The sequence below is a fragment of the Pollicipes pollicipes genome, unplaced genomic scaffold (assembly GCF_011947565.3).
Source record: "Pollicipes pollicipes isolate AB1234 unplaced genomic scaffold, Ppol_2.1 Scaffold_6686;HRSCAF=7923_pilon_pilon_pilon, whole genome shotgun sequence".
NCBI lineage: Eukaryota > Metazoa > Arthropoda > Thecostraca > Pollicipedomorpha > Pollicipedidae > Pollicipes > Pollicipes pollicipes.
Genome location: NW_023596921.1, coordinates 24,014,544 through 24,029,882, shown reverse-complemented (window position 1 = coordinate 24,029,882; position 15,339 = coordinate 24,014,544). Strand labels below are relative to the sequence as shown.

General features: G+C 52.5%; 1 protein-coding gene across 1 annotated transcript in view; it reads right to left on the bottom strand.

Annotated features, from left to right (window-relative positions):
* LOC119108672 (uncharacterized) overlaps positions 1-8,536 on the bottom strand; it is a 39,826-nt gene extending 31,290 nt beyond the window's left edge. The window contains exon 1 of the mRNA XM_037232299.1: positions 7,854-8,536. Coding sequence (XP_037088194.1) covers positions 7,854-7,896 — 43 coding nt within the window. The 5' untranslated portion in view covers positions 7,897-8,536. The remainder of the gene's footprint in view (positions 1-7,853) is intronic.
* Between the last annotated feature and the right edge of the window lie 6,803 nt (positions 8,537-15,339).

The window sequence follows — 15,339 nt, the reverse complement described above, 5'->3', positions numbered from 1 at the left end:
CACAGGTTTTCCTTTACACAAGCAGCCACTCATGCTAACGGAATATAACTAGCTGCAAACATTTAGTTCTGCATATGCAGCTATTCTATATACAACTAATTCATATCGCCCCTGCTCGTAATATAAGCCTCTAGCACGACAATTTCTTGCTAGAATGACTTGCAGAAGCTCGGCTATCATTTTTTACCCGCAATTAAGTCTGCACGGGCGTAACCTCAATACTACGCATTTGGGACCATAACTGCACAGGCCCAAAATCGCAAACGACTTAAGGTTATGTATGGCTACAACGGTGCACAGAAGGAGCACTCCAGAAAATAGTATATGCACTCTTAACTTTCCTTTCAGATCGTCATGTTCATTCAGGTCAGATTTCAGATTGCAAAATCGAATTGTATCTGCCTTTCCAGCCCTTCCGCTCAGCAAAACCCCTCGTGCCTCTCTTGCTACGCGCTGGGGTCGGGGGTCAAATTGCCTCCCCTCCGAAGGGTTTTGCGGAATGGTTTCCGAGGGAGGGGGTGTGGGCGCACCTAATTTTTCATAGCTATAGACAATCAGAGGGCAGATCATCTGACATCAAAAATTTAGATGTACCTTGTAACGTTGCTATCCCATGGCAGGTCAAAGTCAGGTCATGGTATCAGAGAGGGCAATTTTTAGGGAATCGTTCAACCTGATCCAACAACGGAGTGTTAGACGAAGCCATATATTCCTGAGGTACTTTCTTAGACAGCACAAAAATTGAAAGAACAAATAACAGTGACCTTAAGTCACGCATAAAGGTCAGACTGAGGTCAAAAGCAGCCTGCATTATTACTGTAGGGTTTGCTGTATAGGGTAGTTTCTGGTGTTCATTTCGAATCTATTGATGACAGGAACCGCATTATACACCTTCTACAGACTTGTTAAGGATAATACCTGACCTAGAATGACCCGGGTCAGCATATTGTTTTTATGAACATACTGCCCATCGTAATCTATGTCGCTTATCCAAATGGAAAACGCCAAGCGGTTTTGTATGATTTTGGCCACCATAACCTTCAAAAGGTCAAACGAGTTCACTGATATTACATGAGCATGTGACCTTTTACTTGGAACAGTTATCTAGGTTCCAGGGGCTCTTTGGAGAACATCCTGAAATTTGACCTTATTTGGCCTTTTTTGGCCCGAAGGTCATAACCTAAGAACGTCAAGCTGTGGCCTAAGTGAGATTATGTACAGGTCAATAGACTCGGTAAATTTAGTTCTCTAGTTCTCTTAGTTCTTGAGATCTCAGGGAGGTCAAATTGACCCTCCTCCACCCGAGCGAAGGGTGTCCAACGGGCCACCCGGGCGCGTGTTAACACTGCATGTAACTGTTGCCGCCTTCTCTGTGGTCGCACAGTCAAGCACTTCCCGTCTATTGAGCTGACCGCTCGTTTATACGCATCACCGGTTTGAAGTAATCCGCATAGGACCGCAGCTAGAAACAGTAAGGGTGATAATCACCTCTAACGTTCGTAAAAATTGTTCTTATTGGATGCAAAACATGGTATGGGAATACGAGCTGGTGTTTGAATATTTGACCAGCCACAGCTGTTTTAACCACAGGTATGGCTAGGAGACATAGTAGCAAACGTCTTGAGACCTACTGTGTGGAAGAGAACGGGTTAGAAGCATTCGAAGAAAGGATCATTAACAAACACGCATTGTCGTGCCCTTCAACACGTAAATACCCAGGGCAATCCCATGGTGACGTCGCCATGGGATTGCCAAGTCTAGTCCCGACTAGGTTCCGAGCCCCCCCCCCCCACACCTGATCGGGACGAATCGAGCTTCTTCACTACCAGCACTGTACTAAGGGCAGCTGACGTTCCGGAGTTGTTATGGAAAAAAAAAACAGCACCCAGCCATGAAGTGTGCCCTGGTTCTAGAGAAGAAGCCAACTGAAGGCCCAAGGGGGCCGTGCCCCCCCCCCCCTCCCCCTTCCCTGGGGCAATATTTTACAACAGATGCCGGACGACTTGGAAAAATTTGGTCAAAATTCGCAGGATTTTGAAAAAGAAAATTTGGCATATCTCTCGGAACATACTGGCTACGTAACTGCCTAATTATAGTTTCTGTTTTTTCGGAGGGGGGGGGGGGATCATATTTGAGCTTGGTTTACAAACTTGTCAAGTCATCAAAGCAGTGACACCCGGCGCCCGTGTTATCGGTGGTATGAGTGAAACCGTACCAGCGCTGCCTGCCGAAGTGGCCTAGTTTGAGAAACCAATTCGTCTCACGACCGTAGACTTGAGACAGTGCCGGGCACGTCGGCTGTAACTCATTGGTCATGCAACAGATGTCGCCCCGGGCGTCACGTCCGGTCAAGGTGCGCCGCACAAAACGCCCCGACCTGCCTCGCTAAACCACGTGACAAATGGTGGCGGGCGGCCACAATGGCCGGGTGTGGCCCGGGGTTGGGCCGCCGGCGGTTCACAGACACGGCCGAGCTGATCGCCGACGGCCCGGCGACGCCGCACACTGGACCGGCGTCGGCCGGTAACCAGCCAAAACGGACTGAGAGGTAATGAGAGTACAGCGGACCAGACTCAGCCAATAACCGTCCACAACGGACTAGAAGGTGATAAGAGAGCAGCGGACCGAGCTCGGCCGGTAATCTTCCACAACGGACTGGGAGGTTATGAGAGGACACTGGACCGAGGTCGGTCGGTAACTGTCCTCAGCGGACTGGGAGGTAACAGGGTAAAACGGGCCGAGTATGGAGGGTAAAATAAGGCATCAAGCCAGGCAGGGCAGTCAACGGGGAAACACTGTAATGGCAAACTTGGTCAATAAGTAGGGCGGACTGGCCCGACGGTGACCAGATCTGAGAATGAAAGAATGCGTCAGTTTAAGGCGGGTTCAGAGAGCATGGCGGTGGAGGCTGGTCACAATGACACCGCACACGCTCGTCGGCAGTACGTGATCAGCATCTGGAGTGGCAGCACTCACAGGCTGACCTGAACCACACTTACTGACAACTGTTCCCGTCATCGCCTCTCGTCACTACCAAACGCTGAGCAATGGACTGTCAGTGATCAGGGGCGCTGAAGGGGTCGTCACAGGGTTGAAAAGCGTCCCTCCCCGATAAATGATCGGATGACATAATTGACTCCGAGAGGCACGATTTTCTTCATCTTATTACTACTTTTACTTTCTTTAAACGAAACACAAGCTATAAGGCACCGAGCGCACCATTTTGTATGCATTTTGAGGTTAATACACTCATGCAACGAGTTGCCATATGACTGCACACTTGCCCACTCGTGCTGCTCCTTTCACAACAGTTCAGTGGACTCTTTCTAAACCGAGGGCACTCAGGGGTTTTGACGGAATTTTTCTGGGCTCTGCAGGGTCGATGCTGAGACCCCGTAAAATAACAGAGTATATAAAAATGTTTATCAAATCTTTGCATTAACCTGGTCAACCAGTGCTCATCTTAAACTGTTCAAACGTCAGTGAGAAATAAGAAATAAAGCAATTATGTAGCATAGCTATGAACATGGACGCTCACAAATCTTAGAGACAAAAATTCCGACGCCCAGAGCTCCGTAGGCCGCACGGCGTTGACCCCGCGGCTAGCACTAGGTGTGTATATATATATATATATATATATATATTTATATATATATATGTATATATATATATATATATATATATATATATATATATATATATATATATATATATATATATTGTGTATATATATATATATATATATATATATATATATATATATATATATATGTGTGTGTGTGTGTGTGTGTGTGTGTGTGTGTGTGTGTGTGTGTGTGTGTGTGTGTGTGCGTGTGTGTGTGCGTGTGTGTGTGTGCGTGTGTGTGTGTGTACATTTTCTTCTGGTTTACTGAGAAAAGAACAAGCCATTAACATGGATTCTACCTCCGATATTAACGCGTAGCACCTGAGCTGAGCGGCGGTGGACTCGCTCCGGTTACGAGGCGTTTATGGCGCACACCGCGGCGCTTTTGACTGTAATGCGGCGGCCCCTGCTGCGACGACGGCGGCGACCCGGCAGTGTCTGTCGCCCGGGCGGCGGACGCTGTTTTTGCGTGTCGCCGCTCCCCGCGCAGCTGCTGGACCGAGGAGCGCGCGCGGAGCGGCCCTCCCCGCCGGCCCGTGCCGGCCGGACAGATGGTTGGCGGCGCCGAGTGACGACCGCTGGCCTGGTGTTTTCCTTGCTTCTCGATCTGGAGCGACAGGACTCAGCGCGCACCACCGTCCGACCTCCTCCACCCGCTCTCCCCTGAGGTCGACTTGGTTTACCCCGTGATAAAAATAAAACAGCGTGAATGTGGCCGCCCGCCCGCTGCAGCTAGCCAGCTTATACACGAGGCTGAATAATACTTTCTGTAATTCTCTGCATGTGCAGATGAGCGTCAGGAATGTACTGCGCTGTGAGCCTCGTGAGAGTCCGGTTCTGGCTTTCATTAGCTCATTAGAGCCAATAAAGCTATCCGGTCTCGAGCTGGCGCTCGGCGTGGAGGCCGGAAGGATTGACTGCATTTAAAACACATCTTGCGAAGGCCATGCGGAAAAAGGGACAAAAATCCGAATTAATAAATCGCTGATCATCCAATATTTAATGGTCTAAAGCGCCATTCTTTCGGGTCATCAATTCCATGCTCTAATTCACTTCATGAGGTATAGACCATCTGTCTATACTCCATGACTATCTGTCTTTACTATCGCATACCAATCAGCAAATTAATTCCTCCGTACAATGTTAATGGGACCGGCACTTACATTTGCGTTAAAGACAATCATGGAAGTGCAAAATATTCAACGCATGGTTATAACGCAAGATTTTTCGTGTAATGTGTGGCGATCACCTTCCTTGCATTCATCTGGGTCAAATCAGTGTCAAATTAAACTGACACGAACGCATTCCGGCGTGAGTCATCAACGCTGCTGAGAGTTCTGATACCTCCAACCGGCAGCGTGCGGGCCTAATAAAAGGCTTTCCGCCAGCTCGCGAGGGGTATGCGGCGGCAGTTCCACCAGTCATCTGGCTCCTTTCAATAAGCACCCCATATTTCACGGTGGATTCGCTCCGAGGTGGGAGCAGCCCAGTGGTGGCTCTGGGCCTTTGTGCCCCCGCCCCGCCCCTGGCAGGCAGCTGCGTGAAAGATTGGTGGCGGCGCCCAGGCCCGCCCCGTTGTTCTGCTGAACAGGCGCGTCTCCTCCGCCTTTATGACCTGCACGAAAGGCTCGCGGACGGCCGCACAAACGTAGCATGGCACGGACGGGCGCGGCTCACTGTCTGCCGGACCAGACAAGCCTCTGCGCTCCGGCCGGGCCGAACCCGCGGTTAGAGCGAGGTGGAGCCGTGAGTTCGTCTGCCAGGCTTCGGCAGACGCGGCCGCCTTCGTGACAGGCGTTTCCCCATTGCGCTTCCTGACCCCGGCTGGCTCGGGCGCGCGACCAGGCGCGGTGTCGCTGCAGCAGTTTGCACGGCGGCGCTGAGCGCGGTGGGTGGTAATGGTGCGTCGGTCGTCTTGTGGGGCCTGGGCAAGACGCCAGTACCCGGGCGCAGGGGCGCAGCCAGGGAGGGGCCCGAGGGGGGGGGGGCGAGTCTCATCCTAAGGCCTATAATTTTATTTTTCACGATAGATGACTTCCTCAAGAACATTAAACATAAGCGTGATGAGCACTCATCGAGCTCCGGGTCTCTCTCTCAAGACAATTCTGGCTGCGCCCCTTCCTGACCGCTGGAGCCGGTCGGCCGCCAGCTGACCTGAGAAACGACATACGGCAGCGGACAGGCGCTGAAAGGGTTAGCCGGCGACACTGTCCGGACCCAAATTGAGGTGTGAGTGATCACCGCTGACTAGAGCCGACACGAACCGACCATTTCCATACGAAAGGTGGGCTTAGTTCCGGTGAGGGACCACACGCAGCCGAGGGAAGGGAGGCCGACCCAGAGGTGAAGCGCACGAGCCTCGTGATTGAGACGTGACCAGTGCAGCTGAGGTGGGAGCCTGGCCGCCTGGCGCTGGCTGGCGCGCTACCCGGTCACGTCTGATGAAATGGGGTTGATTTAGGCCGACGTTGGCTCGTGATAAACATCTGCAACGTGTTATAGTTTGGTGCATGTGCAGAATTAGCCCACACGTCTGCTCTATGGATGCTGTGCATGTTATCAGCAAAGGATAGGGTTACGCTCAGTCGTGTTTTCCGACTGCCGCCGGGGTAAGCCGCACTCGCCTGCCCGGGTTACCGGCTCCGCCCCTCTCGCTGTCGACGTACAGCCGTATGCAGCTGACGGCCGGACGTTTTGACAAGCGCCCGGGTGGTCTCGGAAGTAACCCGTCGTCACTGGTGATCAGGGCGTCCAGTGTATGAGCTTTACTTAGATGAATGGCCGTGTGCGAGCGTTGGGTGCCGGGGCTAGGTACAAGCTAGTCGATATATAAATATGAAATGATACTTGCAGGTCTACAATGAAAGTGATTTTGCCTTGTTTGGCTTTTTCTAACACGTATGCTATCTGATATCCTCAATGCATCAATTAGCCGAGAGCGTCTGCAATAAAAGGTACGAGAGCACGAAACACTACATTTGGGGGGAAAGACGCGTAACAATATGCAGCCCTTGCATGCGAATTATAAAAGCCGCGCTATTGGTTTCATTTACCCCTTCCCATATTGACTCTTCGTAGGGCACAACGGCGAAGCTCATCCTGTAAAACAGCAGTTTGATGAACAACAGCGAACAACAGTGAACGCGTTTGTTCACTGTTTTTCATCAAGCTGTTGTTCCAGCTCAACAGCACGCTTGTTTTATTGGTACCAATGCGGCATAAATCGTACAAAACAAGGCATTCTATTTCTTTACTTTTTGCATGCCATCAATGGCTCATGTTGAAACTCAATAAAAACTTCCGCTTGTTGTTTTTGAGCGAATGTTTCGATGCCAGGTGGAGATGTTCTTCTGCAGTAATCATTATGCAATATTTTGTGAAAACCGGCCACTATATGTCCAACAGGACAGAAATAACATCTCCGCGGCCTTCCTTTGCCATTTACCAACCGTGCACGACATTCAACAATGATCCAAAGTGACCGTAAACTTTAAACTGACGAACGTCATCTTGCGTGTGTCAGTACCGCACATGTACGGGATAACATCTGGCCTACTAAAAGGAGAAACAATACTAGTGTTCTTCTGAAATGCTAGCTGAATAAGTTAGACTAAAAAATGAATAAACTAATTTGGTCATAATAGCCTGCTGGTGAACATCTCCGGCAAATCAACACGTTTCGGGGTGCTGTCCGCTGACTGAGAGAACATTGGCGTGGTGCCGACCACGCTAGCTTATTCTCGCATTCGAAGACGTCCGGAACGTTGCAAGACCATTGCTAGCATTTATTTTGTGTTGTTTTATGATTATTTGCATTTGTGTGTGCCCGCATAATTGATGAGTCTAGCAACAATGCTCATGTAAATATTTTTCCTTTAATCTTACAAATTATGCCCGCACGACTAGCGTTTTCATTTTACTTGCTCTCAGCTAGCTAATGTTAATCAGTTTTTCTTTAAGCACGCGCTCACATCCAGGTCCTCAGCTACAGGTTCCTTGGAAATGGCTTGGGTCAGATTGAGTGTATATCGCCGTCAAAACATTCATCGCCATCAGAGCACTGTAAATACCAATCAATTCAAGGAGCTCCGCTATCGCCGAGCATGCGATTTGTGAGGCTGATGACCGCAGATGGACACGACGCTAGCCTTGACGCTACGGGCGGCGTTGACCTGGGTCTCCACTCACTGGGCCATCACGCAATGAGATGTCGATCATTTTCACTAACCAGTGCTCAGGCAGGCCAGCAGCAGCAGTGCTGATCGCCACATGGTGCTTCGGTCAGCTCCGGAGGTCTGTCACGCAGCTCCGGTTTCCGTCCAGGGCCCACACCTGCCACGTGAAGTCGGTGTCCGTGCAGGGCCCACGCCCGTCACCCGGATTCAGTGTCCGTCACAAGGCCCAGACGTATCACGCAGTTCTGGTGCCGTCACAGCGTTCGCATCTGTCAGCGGCTTCGGTGCCGGTCACAGGGCCCACACCTGTCAGCTGCTTCGGTACCGGTCACAGTGTCCACACCTGTCAGCTGCTTCGGTGCCGGTCACAGCTTTCACACCTGTCATGCGTCTCCGATGTTCGCCGCACGGTTCCGAGGTCTGTCATGTGGCCCGGCGTCCGTCACAAACCCTTGGGGAGGGTAAGGGGAGCTCCTTTTCCCGTCACAGCTTCCGTCACAGCTCCGCAGTTCTCCGCAGCTTCCGCTTCCTTCACACGCTCCAATGCGGCTCTGCCGTTGGCCGGCGGCGCCTTCAAGCTGTCACTTTCGACGCGACGCTCTGCTCGGCGTCCCGCAGAACGGTTCGCCGCTCGTGAAACAACCGCTCCTATCCAGCGACGGCTGCAGCGGGCTCCAGTGCCGTCCCCCGGCTGCGTGCGGCCCCTCCGCGCCGTTCTCCAGCTGCTCCACCGTCGGAGCCCTGGACGTCACTGCCGGCCGCACCTGGAGCCGATGGCTGCGGCCGGGCCGCCGGCCGACGGACCAATGGCAGGAGGCCGCCCTCCCGGCGTGCGCCAGTCTGCTCCGGCCGGTTCGGACTAGGGCCTGACCCGGTCAGGGCGGGGACACCAGACACGTCGTCAGATGTATCGCGACAGTGCGGTGTTATGAACAAACCGGTGTTCCGGGCCCCCAGCCCTTGAAGTTTGCTATCCGTTGATGTTTGGTCTGCGCAGGCGGGGTGTCCTCGTTCAAAACAGGACCCGACCGAGACCGAGCGCTGCCCTGGGGAACGGACCGACATCTCGCCGCCGAAAGCGATGCGCCCCGGCATCCCCAGCATCGCTGTGACTCGGGCCAGAGCTCAGAAGCCTCTCACATGCCTGGTTTGAGCCACATTGGTTCAGCCCACTCCTCAGGTCTCCACAAATGTCGACCGGCGCTTACAGTCAAAGGAAATTCCAAATAAGCTTGAAAAAGTTATTCTCTTCCACTTGCAGGAAACGTCATTGGCTCGACAATATCTAGCTTTCCATGGCGAGTAAACATGGAACTGTCGCAAGAACATGCAGCCGAGCACCCAATGTACAATCACTACAGGTATGTGCCTGGATTTTAAGAAACGACATCATATCCCGCATGATAATCGGACAAAATTAGAAACAAAATTGCAGGTCCCAAGGGGATCTTGAGGTTCTAAAATCCTGAGATCCTGAGATCATGAGGGATTCATAGGCAAGACAAATGAAATGCAATTTAAAGCCTCGATGAACCCTCTGCTAAAATTTCAGGAAAACGCATCCTAAATGCTGGAGGTTCCTGGAGCATGCAGCTAAAGCAATCTTACACTCCATTGGTTAGGCACTGTATTTAGGCAGAAGCATATGTTTGACAGCCTGTGTTCTTACGATAATTATGCGAAGATTCAGCTCTCGTTTGATCCGGTACATGCGCTCTGTACAATAACAAAGATAGCGTTGCCAATGTTTGGACATTTTCAACTTCCCTCCTCCCCTGGTTACGGTGGCAAGCGCAAAGTCCTTAAAACATTATGGCTGTTTTGCTGTCAACCAGACCAGTAGCGGAGTGGAACAAAAACGGGTTTTCATGAGGTTAACCAACAGCTTCGGCTGTAAGGCTTTGAGGCATGTCCTTTTTGCGTGAGTTGCAACCAATGCTGAAAGAAACGTTCAGTCTAACCCGTGAAAAGCGCATTCACTCTGAATTATACCTGTTATGAAGGTACCGTTTTGACAGCTCGGCACGTTTCCACGTATGGAAATGTCACACCCACAAACGTTTTCTGAATTGATTGTTGCCCCGTAGCACAGCTTTCTGCTATAATTTGCATCATCTTGGCAATTGATTTCTGCACAATGGGACGCTTGACGGATTAGATCAATCCGCAGGTGTCGGATGCATTCGCGGGACGGGTTGGACGGGGCGAGAACATTCGGGCAACAAATGGTTGGGGGACAATACCGGGTTTCAGAATTTGCCAGACCACACGGATTGAGCGGACTTAAGATGAAAAAGGATTCAACAGACACAAACTGAATTTGCAACACCCGTTGTAGCACTCACGTGAAAATAATTAAAACCTCACAAAGCTGTAGTTTTAAATAATGTGTGATGGAAAGGTATCTTGATCATGAAGGCAAACATGCCACTGAGTGCATTATTGTAGAAAAGAAGGCGATTTACAAAAGATGACAGCGATTTGAGAGGTTGTCATAAAGTCCTTAGTAGCCAATTATTTACGTGGCGTGGCAAACCAAGGTCGATTGCCGTCCATGGAACTAATCATGCAGAGAAAACATAATTATGGCCACACCATTACCAACCCTTTGATGACAATTCGGAGCATTGTATTGCCTAGATTCTACATTATGCGGAGCAGCATAAGAGCGGAGGATTTAAAATGTCCAGTTTGTGTCCTAGACATACGCCAATATTACTTACATGCAGGTTAATAATGAAGTTAACCAATAAGCAGCAGTTGCTTCTTACAACTTGACAGAACGCTTCAAATTGACCTATTGATTGCCGGTTTATCAGCCTGTCGGAGCATCTACTTATATGAAATTTGTTAGAGAGAAGCAATCAAATTTGTTAATATGCATTATATTTGTCTGTTGATTGGAACATAAGCAAAATCCTGGAAACCAGCGGGAGGAGGGGGACATTTTGAAATATAACTTTGCTGAGCCAGAGCGGAGAAGATCGAATTCCGAAATTTGAAAAAAGCCGGAAGGGCGGGCGGGTTGAATTCCAGAGAACCGGGCCGGACCTGACCAGATACTGAAAAGTCAATCATCGAACTGCTCTGATGCGAATCTCCGACAGAACAGATGGCAGGGATCTTCACCACAGCATCTATACACCCGAACCAGACTAAGCTCGACGCAGCAGAACGTCATTTCTCAGCCACGTGGCTCTCCCACCTCCGCCACACCGCCCACGTGCTGACCGCCTATTGCGCAGACCTGCAATCTCACATCAAGCAGAGCAGTTAAAGCTATCGTACCGACTGTGGTGTGGGTGGCATGAGGTCACCTGTGGATAGAGATCTTGCAGCTCGGTGTCTGTGAACAGCAGGAGGCTGCGCCTGGCGCGGTGCCAGCAGAAGCTCTTCGCTCGTGGCGGCCGGGGTCGGCTCCACTCCGCACGGCCCTTACTTTCGTGCGGCACGAGAGCGGTCAGGTTTCGTGGCGAGCAGGCTGCATGACGTCATGGGAAAACGCGCGAAAACTGGGGCGGAAAGCCGCTACCTGACTGAAGGCAGCGGCCCTTTTATTCCAAGGAATGCGCCTGACCGGATGCGGCCGAGAATAAGGAGCAGGTTAATAGAAAGTTCACACAAACACTCAGGCCCAGGTGGGGTTGGCTCCCGTCTGAGATTGGCGCTATCAACACTTAATAATCGTGTGAAATATTTCTGCCGGCAACATTATTTTGCTGGCTTTCGAAGGGGAGCCCCGCGGGTCGGTCAGTTAAAAGGAAGGCGGCGGAAGTCGAGCAGGAGGCGAGAAGAGTGAGGAAAAGGGAACGGAGAACAGGGAAGATATCAAAAGAGGAAGAAAGAGCAAAGGAGACAAATCCAACGAGAGGTAGAAAGGGGGGTAAGGAGAGGGAAGGAGATAAGGCCAAACTTACCAGAGCGGTGTGCGGAGTGGGTAACATAAATGTAGAGCAGGGAGGCACAGACCGAAAAGCCAGCGACGAAAAGAGCACATTCGAAACACGTCAGCTGCGTTTGTATTAAGGCATGCACAAATGTAACTTGTAAGCGGAACCACTAGAGCAGAATCGCAAGCTGAGAAAATGTTGTCTTGGTTAATGCCCGAATGCCCTTGTTCAAACATCAAATGAAAGTGGCCTCACTTTTCGACCATGGTGCAAACATACTAACGTGTACGTGGGCTATCACGCGAACCTGCTGGCATATGCTTTATATTTACGCGACTGGTCTGCTTAATTGAAGATCCTGTCATTCATTTATCACTGTGACATAAAACGCTTCGTCGATTATTCTACAAGCTAGGAGGTGCTAACATCGCCATTAAGCGCTTTACAGATCACACAAAGTGACATCTTAAAGCCCCAATGCTTTTGAAACGGCTCTAGGCGCCCCTCTGGACCTAGAGACGTCAGCCCAAACCTGCGTCCCCCCCCTCCCTAACTCCGTCACGCCTCACGAAACTTAGGGCGTCTCCTCAGACACGTGGCACCTCTTAAGCTGCCTCTCCATACCTTCCGTCGTATTTCCAGGCTCTGTGCCTCGTCTTCGGGTGTACACTTGACGCTTCCCAAGGCCCCGTGACATCACATTAGGCTTCCTTGACGGCCCCACAGCCCTCGCGACGCTGCTCCATACGTCGTGACGCCTCCTCGGGGCTTCGTGACGCTTTCACGAGCCCCGTCACCCCTTCCTCGCGCGGCGCCGCCTGCAGCCCGATCGTCACGCTCGTCCGGTCGGTGGAATGCTGCTGCTCTCTCCACTGAAGTCATTTGCCCTTCTCGGTGCGTTGCACTCCATGCCTGGAAGCTGCTTTGTCATTCTCTCCGTCACACCACCTCTCCACTGAGCTGCGTCCACTCACGCCCCATGACAGCACCAGCTTCCTGTCGTTTGCATTCGCACATCATTCTTGAACTTTGTTGGAACGATTAGCAGGAATGGCGCAGAGGTTAGAGGCCGCGGCTGGAACGGGTTGTGCTGTCGCACGGCCCTGACCGTGAATCCGTCGTAACCCGCTATAATGACGAGCCGCCGCCTGGCGAGCTGTGGCGACGCTCCATCGCCGTTGTATCAAACACGCCGGCTGGCAATTCTCCGCGGGCCACAAATAGTTTATTTCGTTCAGGAAGGCGCTCGGCGCCTTCTTTTGTATTAGAAACAATGCGTTGATTAGTTTAAGTATTCACAATGATGTGAATCAGTGAATGGTTTGCTCCCTGATAATCGGGTATGCACGGCACTTACGCCTCTTTCTTTTTGCGATCGCCCATACAACATATTCGGGATGATGTTGAAACAGCTGGCGCCGTCAGGCACCTGCGCCACTGTCCGTAAGTTACTAGACTGCTCCCATTGCTAGATGCCCGAGCTTCTGTCCGCGGCTCACTGTTGCCATTGCCAGGTGCCCGAGCTTCTGTCCGCGGCTCACTGTTGCCATTGCCAGATGCCTGAGCTTCTGTCTGCGGCTCACTAGACTGCTGAGATCGTCAGATAACTGAGCTGAACGTGAAGTCGCTAGATTGTTCCATCTTCAGATACCTGAGCTTCTGTCCGCGGGCACCAGATTGTTAGCATTACTAGATACTTGAGCTTCTGTCCGCACTCACTAGACTGTTGGTATTACTACATGCTTAAGCTTCCTTCCGTATCGCACTAGACTGTTGCCATCATGGTTTACTAAGTCCCCATACGCAACTCACTAGACTGTTGCCATCATGGTTTACTAAGTCCCCGCACGTAACTCACTAGCGTGAAAGCTAGTGCCTGGAAAACATGGCGAAGTCGTTACACTCGTTTCGGCAAAAACAGTCCCTAAACGTCAAGGACAAAAATACTGTATGGTCGATGCCCAACATAAAATTTGGAGTGCAGATGTCGCTGAATGCCTGACGTCACCACCCTTGCCCCAGCGTCTGAAATATCCGCAGCATGTGTCCGCTATGGGTATGACCTGGCCAGTACCGCTCACAAAAACGCCTATGTCACAGATAGTATTTTTGGGCTATTATTTCGACTATCCAGGGCCATTCGAATGTTTGGTTATTTTCGACTACATGTCTAGTTTGGCTATTTCTAGGTGAGACCATTGGTTGTCACGAATGATTTTTTTGACCGCTGGTGAGCCGGAAGCGAGGTCGGACTGAGTCAGGCCGTTTTCATTTCTATCACCGGCGAAAAGACAGCGCGCCGGCTGGGTGGTAAGAGCAGTTAGCTGTCAGACAGCACCGGTGATGGCGTCTCATCATGCTGTTCCACACTACGCTGCCCACGTAACCTTCTAATCACAGCATTTCAACAGAGATTGAGAGGGCCTGTTGTAGCAAATCATGCTCATTTCCGGTCATCATTGGCTCTTTGCTAAACACAGCTTCATTGTTTCACGGTATCATCCCCGCTGTGGATATGCAACGGGTTGCACGTCTACAGCGTGGATAAATGTCCATTAGCTCTGTTTTTTCTGCAATGAACTCGCCTTCACTGGAGGTCAGTGTTCACATGCTCCGATGGCCGCTGGTGCCCAGGTGCCGCCGGACACCCGGTCGCCATCGGTCGGTCACCTCAATCAGCAGCCAAGGCTGCCTAATGACGTCATTTTCGCCAAGCAGTCGGCCGGCCGCCTCTGCGCTGGGCCCGCAGTCAGTGGCGAGTTAGTACCGCCGTGACCCGCCCGGCCGGCGGTCCACCGACAACTGCAGTGTCCGTCCACCAGGTGTCAGCTAATGCTCTCATCAGCCACAATTACCGGACAATTGTTTCAGGGAAGCGGCCGCGGCTCGCAGCCGAACGGTTGGCGAGCTGGACCAAGTCCCGGTCCGGCCACTGGACCGAGTCCCGGTCCGGCCACCGGACCGAGTCCTAACCCGGCCACTGGACCGAGTCCAGGCCCGGCCACTGGACCGAGTCCTGGCCCGGCCACTGGACCGAGTCTCGCCCCGGCCACCGGACCGAGTCCCGGCCCGGCCACTGGACCGAGTCCCGGTTAGGCCACCGGACCGAGTCCTGACCTGGCCACTGGACCGAGTCCCGGCCTGGCCACTGGACCGAGTCCCGGCCCGGCCACTGGACCGAGTCTCGGCCCGGCCACTGGACCGAGTCTCGGCCCGGCCACCAGACCGAGTCCCGGCCCGGCCACTGGACCGAGTCTCGCCCCGGCTGCTGGGCCGAGTCTCGGCCCGACCGCTGGACCGAGTCCCGGTTAGGCCACCGGACCGAGTCCCGGCCCGGCCACTGGACCGAGTCTCGCCCCGGCTGCTGGGCCGAGTCTCGGCCCGGCCACCGGACCGAGTCCCGGCCCGGCCACTGGACCGAGTCCCGGTTAGGCCACCGGACCGAGTCCTGACCTGGCCACTGGACCGAGTCCCGGCCTGGCCACTGGACCGAGTCCTGGCCCGGCCACTGGACCGAGTCTCGCCCCGGCCACCGGACCGAGTCCCGGCCCGGCCACTGGACCGAGTCCCGGCCCGGCCACTGGACCGAGTCCCGGCGCGGCCACTGGACCGAGTCTCGGCCCGGCCACCGGACCGAGTCCCGGCCCGG